The 12,960-nt window shown below is 35.9% G+C and overlaps 2 protein-coding genes across 4 annotated transcripts; both read left to right on the plus strand.

Moving 5' to 3' along the window:
* Window positions 1–3,219: 3,219 nt before the first annotated feature.
* On the plus strand, window positions 3,220–12,226 carry LOC119068402 (inhibitor of growth protein 3). 2 transcript variants are annotated; one of them, XM_037171962.1, is made up of 5 exons: window positions 3,220–3,232; window positions 10,519–10,630; window positions 10,687–11,500; window positions 11,560–11,809; window positions 11,873–12,226. In XM_037171962.1, the coding sequence occupies exons 2-5, from the start codon at window positions 10,531–10,533 to the stop codon at window positions 11,984–11,986; spliced, it is 1,278 nt and encodes a 425-aa protein (XP_037027857.1). In that variant the 5' UTR covers window positions 3,220–3,232; window positions 10,519–10,530; the 3' UTR covers window positions 11,987–12,226. The 2 variants fall into 2 exon arrangements, with proteins under 2 accessions (XP_037027857.1, XP_037027856.1); XM_037171961.1 differs by lacking the exon at window positions 3,220–3,232 and adding an exon at window positions 9,602–10,000 and having other exon boundaries at window positions 10,559–10,630.
* Window positions 4,646–5,810, plus strand: LOC119068403. 2 transcript variants are annotated; one of them, XM_037171965.1, is made up of 2 exons: window positions 4,646–5,741; window positions 5,774–5,810. In XM_037171965.1, the coding sequence occupies exon 1, from the start codon at window positions 4,747–4,749 to the stop codon at window positions 5,722–5,724; it is 978 nt and encodes a 325-aa protein (XP_037027860.1). In that variant the 5' UTR covers window positions 4,646–4,746; the 3' UTR covers window positions 5,725–5,741; window positions 5,774–5,810. The 2 variants fall into 2 exon arrangements, with proteins under 2 accessions (XP_037027860.1, XP_037027859.1); XM_037171964.1 differs by having other exon boundaries at window positions 4,646–5,744; window positions 5,777–5,809.
* Window positions 12,227–12,960: the final 734 nt, after the last annotated feature.

The raw sequence follows: 12,960 nt of genomic DNA on the forward strand, positions 1-12,960 counted from the left end.
TTGAAGATGAAACGATTCTTGATTGGCGCATCACTTTATTTCGGATATAATTTAGTGCGGCATGGTATGTATAATTCCCTTGACTGAAAGTCAGGGTCTTACACCAGAAAATACCGAAAAGTGAAATTTGGATGATTTTTTTTTTTAAATCCAAAGATCTGGAAGCTATCCGAGAAAAACGGGATTTTATACTGTTGATCATCAATGAAAGTTTAGAACAGGTATGGTCGATCGGCGAATTCTTCTTAAACGCACTCACATTTTATGTCAAAATAATATGAAAATGAGTGCGTTTAAGTACGAAAATCAAATTTTTATGTCCTCCGGGCGGACAATAGACCATACCTGGTTTACACTTTCATTGTTGATCATAGCCTCAATTAAAAAAGATTACTTTGATGAAATTTGAGTTTGTTTGGTGTGTAAATCATATAAGTTTGTTTACGATGTACATGAAACTAGTAGGAAGAATAATTTCATCATTCGATATCCATCTTTCAACGTCTAAACAAAAACATCTCTTGCTAGTTAACTACTAACAACTTGATAGTTGAGTGTAAGAAATTTTAATAAAAAAGTTACATTTTTGCAGACATAAGATGAATTCAACTAATTTCTGAAGATTTTTTTAAATGAATCAAAGAGAAAATGCAATGAAATTGATCAAAAATACATTTAGAAAAGTGTCAGTCAAGGGACCTGACCCAACCAAAAGGTGAGACCTAATATAGTCAAAACTGGTAAAAACTGACCTCAAGTCGGCTTTTATTTATCATTTTATATTCTACGACATTGAAAAGAAGAAAATACAAAGTGAGGATGGTGTTGATAAGCATCTGATATCAGTGTCTTCCAAAAAAAGACTAGGCATCACCTTTTGGGTGCGTCGGGTCCCTTGACTGCTCCAAGATTATTTTAAATATTACGTCCAATCAATTCTACTATAATTTTTGATGAGTCCAAACCTATCATTTTTGGATGTTCGCACACTTCCTACGGTGTTGTCTCCTATTCTATGTCTTTAACTGTATTGTTGCGTTTTACAGGCGTTTCAACTCCTAATCTATGTCTTCGATTGTATTGTTTCGTTTTATAGCATGGTTTTTACTGTCGTTTCAATACGTTTGGGCTCAGGGTTGGACAAACCGAAAAAACAGGTTCGAAGAGACTGAAAACTAAAAAAAAAGAATGAAAAAAGGCTTACCGCTCGGTTCGGGCTGAACGTCGTTTTAAGCATATTGTAACGCGTGTTTGGCAAGGTGGGGAGTATCGATATACCAAAATAAATCTTCCTTTTAAAATACTGATTTTGGATGTCATATCTCTATGTCGTCTCAGCTGTTTTTAGCAGTTTTTTTAGAATGACGAATTTAATTACGAACATTTGCTGGGATTGCTACACGTTACCTTTTTTACAATTTCAATCTTAGATAGGTCCCTATCCAATCGATTTATAGCGGAAAAATAGTAAGTCAAAAGCAAATTCATATTTTTAATAAAACTGAACCAGTTCTTACGGTAAAGATGCAAGAAAATGAGTCCCATTTTGTATCACATTTCAGTTGAAATTATCCTAATATCATGTAGAAGCATACAATTCACGAACAATGAAAGAAAAGAAGAATTTTGTGCTACATGCTCGCTTTTACGATAAAATCTTTTCGTTCATTTTGAGTTAACTCTAGTTACTAACCAGTAGTATAATCAAGGAACTTTAAGCGAACTGCGTTGTCATAATACATTTCCTTTATGTCGACTGATAAATGTTTTAGCACAATAAATTTTGGTTGTAATGTTTCTTCTCGATTGACTTTAATTACGAATTTTTCGTTATGAGAAAACCAATTATTTTTTTTAAATATTGATGGTCTCAACATACTATGTAATGTTCGCTTCCGTGTGCGAACATTCATGTGCTATTCGCCCCCGAACAAAGAGAATAAAATTTTTGTACGTGCGGCGTGAATAGCCATATTTTCTGCACTCAAATGCGGTGATAAAATGGCGTTTTGTTGACGCTCTTTCTGATGACAGTTCAGGAAAGAAAATTTTGATTTTTTCTCAACTCTTGTTTTACCCATTGGGTGCACAAGAGATTTCTATTTTTCGTTTTGCAACTATCAATTGGTTTTGATTTTGAAAAATTGTGAAACAAATTGATGTGTTGGTTTCGTGTATGAAAACAACGCTACGCACGGATGAAAAATTATTTATGTGTTTCCCTCTGTTCACATACATGGAGCGAATTTTTTTTTATGATAACAATTCTATTTTAATTTAATCTTAATTGGATGTTATTGTTAGTCAAATAAATAGATCGAAATCAAATAAACTGAAATATTCAACTGCCTCCAAGAATCTGATGTTTTAGGATCATGAAGCATTTACAATAGGGTGTAGCGGTTTTACAAAATGTGTTAGTTCTGTTAAGACTCAGCCGGAAATCCACTCAGCTGGTCCATCTGATCATTTTATGGAAGAAAATTTTTTTTCAAACTTTGATTTTGTGCTGCCGCCAGATCGATTTTTGAAAATTTCGTCGTTTTCGGTCCACGTCACATATATCGATTTTTTACGGTGGGCTCGGTGTACATAAAAAGTTGAGTCAACATGGTAATCTAATCTCCAGGCTTCACAGATTATTTTATAAAAAAGATCAAGTCTAAAAAATATTTTTTGAGTTCCTGACTGATCGTCAAAGTTCCCCGATGGTGATTTTGAGACTTTAATCTCGCAACAAAATTTGATAAAAATGTGCAAAAATGTAAATTAAACTTTAAATATGCTAAATGGACCGCGGTGAGTCAAAAAAACATCTGATTTGAATTGGGACACCTAAATTTGATATTTATCTGACAAAAAGTTGTGTTTTTGGTACATGGAATATTGGTGGCGAAAGTCGAATTACCTCAAATCAATAATTTTTTAGCTTATAATGTATTCCCAGGTTGTGACAATGCGAAACCTTCAATTTTAAGCGTTTTCTAAGCTAATTTACGTACTGTTGACAAGTTCTAGAGCCAGTGGCTACGTCTCTTTACATTTTCAAATTTTGATGTATTTAATGTTGTAAATTAGCTTAGAAAACGCTTAAAATTGAAGGTTTCGCATTGTCAGAACCTGGGAATACATTTTAAGCTAAAAAATTATTGATTTGAGGTTATTCGACTTTCGCCAACAATATTCCATGTACCAAAAACACAACTTTTTGTCAGATAAATATCAAATTTAGGTGTCCCAAATCAAATCAGATGTTGTATTTGACTCACCGCGGTCCATTTAGCATATTTAAAGTTTAATTTACATTTTTGCACATTTTCATCAAATTTCGAGGCGAGATTAAAGTCTCAAAATCACCATCGGGGAACTTTGACGATCAGTCATGAACTCAAAAAATATTTTTTAGACTTGATCTTTTTTATAAAATAATCTGTGAAGCCTGGAGATTAGATTACCATGGTGACTCAACTTTTTATGTACACTGAGCCCACCGTAAAAAATCGATATATGTGATGTGGACCGAAAACGACGAAATTTTCAAAAATCGATCTGGCGGCAGCACAAAATCAAAGTTTGAAAATTTTTTTTCTTCCATAAAATGATCAGATGGACCAGCTGAGTGGATTTCCGGCTGAGCCTTAAAAAAACTAACACATTTTGTAAAAACCGCTACACCCTAATTTACAAACGAAGAAAAGCATTGTACTGTTGGCCTTATTGAGAGGGACTACATTTAACTAAAATGTCTACCATATTACTTAATGTTCGTTTCTTTATCAGTTTTGTCATGACAATTACCTGAACGCAAATAGCGCAAATACCACAATCGGACATTTTACATTCGACTTACACCAACGCACTTCAAGCAAAAGTGTTTCGAGTGACAGCTGCGAAATAAAGCACTATTTAATATGAAAAATGTTTACAGATATTTTTACAGTGCAAAAATTTGTTTGATACACTGTCCAGTTTTATTACTCTCTTTAAAGTGCCACTCATGCTTGAAGTGCTTACACGTATAAAAACAGGTCACGAATTCATTCGAGCCATAGAATTCGCGGTTCAAAAAATTTGAATATCGCACTTAAGTTCGATTTATTTCTGCTACGTGCCGCACCCTTCGTTGCAAATCGCCAATAACTTGTTTCAATCGTTTCTTCTGCAAAGATTAAAAAAACACTCGAACTAAAGTGCCCATTCCACTTAAAAAAAAGTACTCCGTGAGAGAGCCGTTAGAGCGCCGTGAGAGAGCAAGCTGTCAAATAAACAAAGAAAAATTGAAAAAATTCAATTTTGTCTCTCACACGGAGTACTTTTTTTGGTAAGAGGAAACTAAGCATAAACTTTAGTTTCCTCTTACCAAAAAAGTACTCCGTGTGAGAGACAAAATTGAATTTTTTCAATTTTTCTTTGTTTATTTGACAGTTTGCTCTCTCACGGCGCTCTAACGGCTCTCTCACGGCGCTCTAACGGCTCTCTCACGGCGTACTTTTTTTAAGTGGAATGGGCACTTAACACACAGCTAAATTCAAATCAAAGTCTCTTGGTGTTGCATGATTCAACTACACTTAGTCTTTCTTTGCACTTGTAATGATCATGCGTACTGTATTTTATTATACTGATGAAATTGTATACTTGTTTCGTAATTACAAATTACAGATGGTTGTTGATTTGAACGTGTTGTGCGGTTCTTTGTTTTTTTTTTCTCCGTCCGTTTCATTTTGATAATAACTAAAAGGACAATAAATGGGGAACTGTGTGTACATACTAACACTATTAGTGGCAGTCGTTGCCCTTGCCCTGCTATGGCTCCCCTCGCTATGGTTCATGAACAGCTCAGTTCGAACCGAGACCGCTTACCAGGACTATGTGAAACGTAACGTTCTGAAGCAATTGCATGACCGGTGTTCCGATGGTGAATTGACTTGGGTACTTCGTCACTTGAAGTCGACTGAAGATGTTCAGAAATTAAATCGGTCAGAAATACGGGCAAAAATTGTCGATATTCAATCGCATCGGATATCACAATGGGAATTTGGAAGTGACGAAGAAAGGATTATCACTCCGATTATCAATGAAATCTGTACACAAAACTACGATGTACTCATCAGTGAATTGGAAGAGAATTGTACCATTCAAGAATTGCATAACATTTGCAATTACATCAGTGTGGACAAATGTGATGAATCGAATTCCAACAGTAAATCGGATTGGATCGAAGAAATAATGAATGTGCAACGAATAAAAATTTACACAAATGTGACGAAATCAATAGATAAATTTTGCATTGAACGACACATCGAATTGCTGGCAAAGGAACTGATAGTAAGCTGTACAGGTGGACGTATCAAGAAAATATTCGATAAACTCAGTGGCAAACAAGGTGATGTCATGTGTGGTGACTGCGTCGAGAAAATGGAATTCGTAGAAGCTGTTATCGAAGTCAAGAGGCGAGATTATTACCAAGTGAATGTCGAACCATTGTTAGACGAATTTTGTGTACGACCGGAGTTAGACACACTGAAGCAAAAATTAATGGAAAATTGTTCAGGAATTCAGATCAAACAGATTTTCGAGGAAATAGATGACAAATCAACTTGTGATTATTGTGTTGAAAAGACCGATTTTGTTACTGAGATCATCAATGCTAAACGACGTCAATTTTCTGCAATCAATGTTAACACTTTGATCCAAGAATACTGTTTCAAATCAGTCGAGGATTAACTTTATTTATTTATTTAGATTTTTCGGCAGATACTTAAAAAGACTTAGGGAAAAGACATTTTCAATTTTACTTTGACTGATTTTTTTTTTAATTTGCAGTTTTTGACGATAATTTAGTGAAATATTTTGACGAGCCATTTCGCGTTTATGTGATCAACAAAAGCACCTAGCAGGGTAATAGAGGTTTTTACACGTCAAATAGAGTAGTTTTTTGATACCAATAATACCATTAGCAGCCTTAATGGTAATTTTGCAATGACATTATGAAAAAAAGGTATGGAAATATTCGCATACTTGAATTAAAGTACTACTCTACTTTTTTCTATTACCCTGCTAGGTGCTTTGGATCAACAATCCACGCCATTAGTCGTATAAATTTATAAGTCAGAGAGAGCTTTTTTCTCCTTTGTTACGATCTGTCAGTTTTTCTATTTTGTGATTTAGTATGGAAATGAAAACTAAAATTGAGATATCTTTGCTGTTTTAAGTGGTTTTTCATATTTTTTTGGACCAAAATGTTTTAAAATGTGTTCGGAATCGATTGGCATTAACAGATTGTGTGAAAATATTTTTTCCTATTTTATTATTTTGTTAATGTCAATCGATTCCAAACACACTTTAAAACATTTTGGTCGAAAAAAATATGAAAAACCACTTAAAACAGCAAAGATATCTCAATTTTAGTTTTCATTGCAAGCGCAGCGCGCAGCGCTGCGCCTTAATTCATAACTGTCCCGGCATCTATTACACGATGCCCGCAGGGCATCGTACTTTCTAAAAATCTAAAAAGTAGATAGGAGCGTTTCTTAGGGTGGCGAGATGGGAAAAAGTCGACTTCGGACCTGGGTTAGGACTGAGGCCGTACCTCGGACCTAATGATTTTACGGTTGATTTCGGTAGAGCTTTTGATGCTGATTCAGGAAATGTGGGTCACAAAATTTTTTTATGCGTCGCTTGGCCGCTAGGTGGCTTCAAAGTCGGAATTTTTGAAACGAAAACTGGCTGCCATTTCGCGTAAAATTAATGGATTGGCGTGAAATTTGTGTCTAAAGGGTTTTCGAGGTCGGCGCTTCCGAATAAAAACATTTGAGAGCGGCCACATGCATGTGAGCCACCGCAAATTACCAAAAAGTGGTTTTTTGGGTGGTTTTTCTCAATTTTCTCGAAAACGTGTCCATAGGATTAGATGAAACTGAAATCGTAGATAGCCACTGAAAATACCTATCGATTAAGGTGCATATCAATAGATTCCATGGTTTAGTTTCCGAGAAAAGTGAAAGAAAGTGCCAAAAAAGGGGACCAACTTTGATGTAGGTACGCCCACAAGATGGCGTCGTAGAGCTTTGGTCTCTTCGGAACAAATGTTCAAAAATGAAAGTTGAGGGGTGTCCTAGAACAAAATTTTTATGCATGAGGTCAGCAAACCGATTTAAGATTTTGAGTCACACGATGTTCCAAGAGCCTTGAGGGGCGGAGTTGAGATCTTTGTGTCGCTTAAATTTCGTGTTTACGCAGACAATATCATCATCGGCCCCATCATCAGCATCGATTCAAAGAAAAAGAATCTGTTTTCTAAAGTTCCAAGTTCGGACCGGCAATAATCTAATCTAATGTAAGCAGTTGCTGCTGGATCATTTTCCTAAAACAATTTTTCGAAAATAAAAATTTGAATCAGTACATGTTTATGAATTAAATTACCTGCGAAAAGATAAGGCCTATCGATTGTACAACATTTGGTCATCAAACACTAAACATTTATATTAAAATATTCGAGTTTCGTTTCAAACTTTACAAAATTCTAATTGCATCAAAGAACCATTTTGTAGTTTGTAAACATCAACAATGTTTCTGATTGATATACGTCAAAATGGTAGTGCTAAACGTACTAGATCAAAAGGTGTCAAAAATGGTACGCTTTTTGTGAACGCTGAAATTTTTAAAAGTTCATGTTCGTAACTTCACGTGTAAAGGGAAACTAATTGTTATATTTTGTCATTGAACCAATAAATTTAAGTTGCAGTAACAACTGTTGTACGCACTATTTGGATTTTTCGAACGTTGCAAACTTTGATATGTAAAAAATATAATTTTTTTCGCTAATTTGCTGAACATCGATGTGGTGGGATTATTGTCACGTGACGATTGTGATTGTTTTTTTCCTTGCGAAAAGTGAGTTCATCCTTTTACAAATTGTTTCACCGAATTTGTTTAATTTACGCCTTTAAAAATCTTTTGCTACTTTCGAACGGATCTTAAATAAATGAGTACCAAATAAACGTTTCCCGTTATTCATTGAAAATTTAAATAGGCTAATAGTGTAAAACTTCTTCCGAAGAAAGAGCTATGATCTTTGTAATTCTTTGTCCATTTTCGTTAGAGGTGTAAATTATGGAGAGGTTATCCAATGAAAGATACGCGAGTGACACACAACATCTGATGATAATTATTGCTTATTCTAATACAAATAATTCACCTACCGAGATGATCGTCGTCGGGATGAATTTTGTTATTATGTAGAATCATTAAAGGTCCTATACAAAAATTAGATTATATAGGAGGATTAATTTTGAATAAATGTTCAAAGTCAATCTTTGATTCCAACAGATTATACAGACTGCAGTTTTTGCACTGAGTGAGTAAGAGTAATACAAGAATATCTGTAGTCTGAATAAAGTTTTCACAAGCCATTTATCTGTCCCATAAAGAAAACCTAGGAGGGTGGTTAAGCAGCTTTAGCTGCTTCGGATGTATCTCCTTTTGAGTTTACCACAGTGTTTTGATCATGAGCAGCGAGTAAGATATATAAGAGACTAGTTTCCATACTAAATCGCAAAATAGAAAAACTGACAGATCGTAACAAAGGAGAAAAAAGCTCTCTCTGACGTATAAACTTATACGACTAATGGCGTGGATAGTAACGCTACATTTTCTCATTGTTTAGTTTATGGTGAAGGTGGAATAATAATGGAAAACGTATTGCCAGAACACATTACGTAAATAAATGTTCGCTCAGTCGAAATGAAAGTCTAAGAATTGTCATTGCCTTTGTATGAGTTTCATGTGAGGACCATGTCAGATAACGAAAGAAGTAAACAGTAAAGGCATCGAAGGACACAAACCTTTCGTGGAATTAAATTTTATTTCTTGTTCTCTTACTTCTACAATCGCAATCACACAAATCATATTGAGCTCAATCCAATTCTTTCCCGAATCTCTTTCTGGCTTTTCGGACCAAATTTGACAATCGGCGCAGTCTGGGTCATGGATGATTCGGAAGTGGTTTTGTCAGTGTACTTCGTTTCCAGTCGCTCATGTCGCACGGCCTCGTATTCCTTCAAATCGCTCAATTTGACCACAAAGCTTTGTAGCTCACGTTTACGCATTCTGGAAATGGAAAAATACTATGAACCAGGGCCCATATTCGTCAAAATATTTTCGTGAATGTTATTCCAACAAATTTTTCTATTTCTTAATGGATAAACGATTCATTTTATGTATACGATTGCCAGGTGCTTTTTGCGTTATCTGAGTATTATCACAAAAAAAAATTGTTTCTTCACTGATGTCTACGAGGGCTTATCTACGACATCAGTACATTTATTGTACATGTACTGCACATCTAAACAGCAGCCCACTAAACAGCAGCAGCTCCTATACGAGAAATGTTTCTGACCTTATTCAGTAACCATTTCTTCAGATGATTGTTCGCAGTCAAATTCAAATTATGTTTCGAAATAACGACGTACACGAAAAAAAAACCTGATTTGGAGTGAGAGCGGTTACTATACAATTCTGTTCATTTTTTCACGAGAACGTGTAACCTGTGGTGGATTTTGAAAATGAATTGTTTGGAATGTATTCATTCATCTGGAAATTTACAATATGAAAGAAATGAACACAGTCGTAAAATAATGCCCATTGACAGTATCGCTGAATCTTTTATTTTTTTTAAGTAACAATAATTTTTCCACAGTGCTAATCAAATATAATTTATTGAATGAGAATTGCTCATAATTACCAATAATCGTTAAATTGAAAATACGATTTTGCTGAAGTGTCAATCTAAAACAATTCCCATTCATCAGACAACAACAAAATTTGACCAAACATATTACACCTAATTCAAGTTGACAGAAAAATTGTTGAGAAACAGAAATCGCGGACGAGAAAGATTCTTTTGCTTTTTTTTATTTAACAAAATAATCGAACTTAGTTTGTGTGCAACGTAAAGTTAAATAAATACGAAAAATGCTGTTTTTGGAGGATTACCTGGAAAGTATGTGCTTTTCCGTGAAATTATGAAATTAAAACTTTTTCCTTTAGAATTTTTTACTGTACAACAATGTCTCTTTGCAAACTGTCAATTTGTAAATTTGCTTCGAAAACTCACCACCATTGTACCAATGTTTTGGCGGTTTATTTTTAAATTGATTTTTTTTTCCCTAAAAATTAAAATGTTTTCTAAGCGTGATTACCACTCTTGGTTTGTTAATTAGTCCGCCAACTGCACGCTTTGTAGATATTAAATAAAAAAAGGCAAGAGGGTGTACTTTATCTGGAAATAATACATTTAAATCAATAGCACTGATGTATTCGATGTATGTTAGGCAATTGCTCAATGGTAAACAGTTACTGTGAATTGTTCACATCATCGAAATGATGAATCCTCTAACAGTAGAGATTTGTTATCGTCCGGAAGGACTCTTAGGGCGTATACTAAGTTCTATACTAAGTGCATCTACAAATATAAGCCAAAATTCAATGTCCCGAAATTGTCAGTCTCAGAAGTAGTAGTCTGTCAATATTATGCCTCTATCGATTTATTCTTTTCTAGTGATTGAACATCTCCCGCAAGAGCTAAGAGACAGATTCACTGAAATGCGAGAAATGGATTTGTCCGTCCAAAGTAAGTAAATTTTGGTAACATCGTAGAGTGAAACTAAACTGAATTTCTATCTGGAGACAATACCGATACGTTCGAGAAACGCATTCGGGCACTTTTCTCGCAATGTCGTCGGGGTGAACTTCAAGGTGCTGCCGCTGATGCTGAATTCAATTCCATACGTAACGATTACTATAAAGCGTTAGAAGATGCCGATGAGAAAGTTCAGTTAGCTAATCAAACGTATGATTTGGTCGAACGATATTTACGGAAATTGGACAGTGAACTGTTTAAGTTTAAATTGGAATTGGAAGCCGATCACAATGGTATAACCGAGATTTTAGAGAAACGTTCACTGGAACTAGATGGCAGTAGCTCAACCAGTCATTTAATCAATGCCATAAGCCAAAAAGAGAATCGGTACTTTGGATTGTTATCGCAAAATAACCATTCTGCAAGCAGTAGGGAACGGTATAGGCCTAAGCCCGAAAAAAGACGTGATAGTCGAAGCGACGGGCCGCCGGAAAAACGTCATGTAATATCGACTAGTTCAGCTATAGCAGCAACATCGGCACTAAACATTCGCCCTTCCACTCCGACAATTGTCATGCCCACAACGCCAACACCATCAATGTCGTATAGTCTGCAACATTTAGGTGCAGGTAATGCAATAGTTGCAGCCGCTTCTCAAGCCATTGCAGCTACACAACAAATGCAGCAGGGTCGTCGAACCGCTAGTTTGAAGGCCTCATACGAAGCAATACATGGAGGTGGATCATCGGTGAGCGGTACACACGAGCTGATGGTCGGGCGTGAATTGACTGGGGCTGCACATTCAGCTATCCAGGTCGTAGAAAGAGATAACTCATTCAATGGTCAGCGACGGCATAAAAAGTAAGGTCAACGAAACCTTGTGATTTTGTAAGTTTGTTGATTCAATGGTATCGTTTCAGGAAACTAAGCCATCCGACCGGTTCCATCAACCAAGGATCGAATTCCGGTCAACCGTTCATTTTACCTACCACTTCATCTCTGTCTCAACCAATTATCCGAGCCGAACCGCCACCGATCGTTTTAAATGGTGAGGGATTGATTGTCGAACAGACTGCTGACGGTGAATGGACGTACGATCCGAACGAACCGCGCTACTGTATTTGCAATCAGGTTTCGTATGGTGATATGGTCGCTTGCGATAATGAAGCGGTTAGTCTCATGAAACGGTTCAAAATTGAGGTGAACATTCATTGCTTTCTGTAAACGTTTTAGTGTCCGTTTGAATGGTTCCATTATCCTTGTGTCGGAATAACACAGTCACCGAAAGGAAAGTGGTACTGCCCCAAGTGTACGGCATCAATGAAACGTCGCGGCGCAAGGAAATAGGCCTAATCGACTGCCATATTAGCTCTCTCTTTGTGCAACCGGAAATTCCTCAGGCATTAGTTCGAATCAAGCGTCTTGCAGGAAAGCCAGTTCTGAATCAAGGACAATTTTGCTAATTATCTGAAATACTCGCGAAAAATGTAAAGCAAAGCATACTAAAGGAAAAATTCAATATCGACACGGTACTGCAATTCGCCTTTATACGAAAGTAGCAATAAAACATGTGAAACTATGCCAAAATATTGTACGTTTGTATGTTGTACGTTTCGACATCGTATATGTTTGGTGGTTACCAACAGCACAGACGAGTGAATTCGTGGTCCGGAGTGGAGATTTTTTGTGTGAAACCTCATTTACACTCCTTCAGGTATTCTACAACTGGCTCAGATAACTCAGATTCAAGTGAAATCGTTTTAAATGTAAAGATGGAAGAAATTTGTGATTTATCTAATTTAGCATACAGTATCAAGAAAGGCTCGTAAGTTCGTCAGACCTCACGTAAAATTACTCTAATTATCTTTCACAAACACTTGATCATTATAATTATCGAGTCGAGTCTTGGAATGGTTCGTTAGGGGTAGAGGGCTGAGCAACAAATAGAACTGGACTAGTGCTTCAACCTTCCCATTCGTCCAAACAAAGATGTAACGTAAAATAACTTCATTAGGCGACGCATTAGGGTCAAGCCTGAACGAAAATGAAATCATTACGATAAGCTGAGTATCGTTAAAAAGGTAAGAACAAGAAACATTAAAAATGCAACGAGTTAAACCAATCTGCTGCTGGTGATTCTATTCTGAGAGAGTCATCCAAACCAACGATAGATTTTACTGTCAATGTCTAGTTATGTAAGAGAACGTAAAAGATATTCGAATAATATACTGGTACTGTGGCTTATTACAATAGATAAGTCAAGCAACTTCCAACCAATTAAATCTTACTTGAAAATTAAAAAGCGCCCAATGGTAGGATCC

The sequence above is a fragment of the Bradysia coprophila genome (assembly GCF_014529535.1).
Source record: "Bradysia coprophila strain Holo2 chromosome X unlocalized genomic scaffold, BU_Bcop_v1 contig_182, whole genome shotgun sequence".
NCBI classification, from domain to species: Eukaryota; Metazoa; Arthropoda; class Insecta; order Diptera; family Sciaridae; genus Bradysia; species Bradysia coprophila.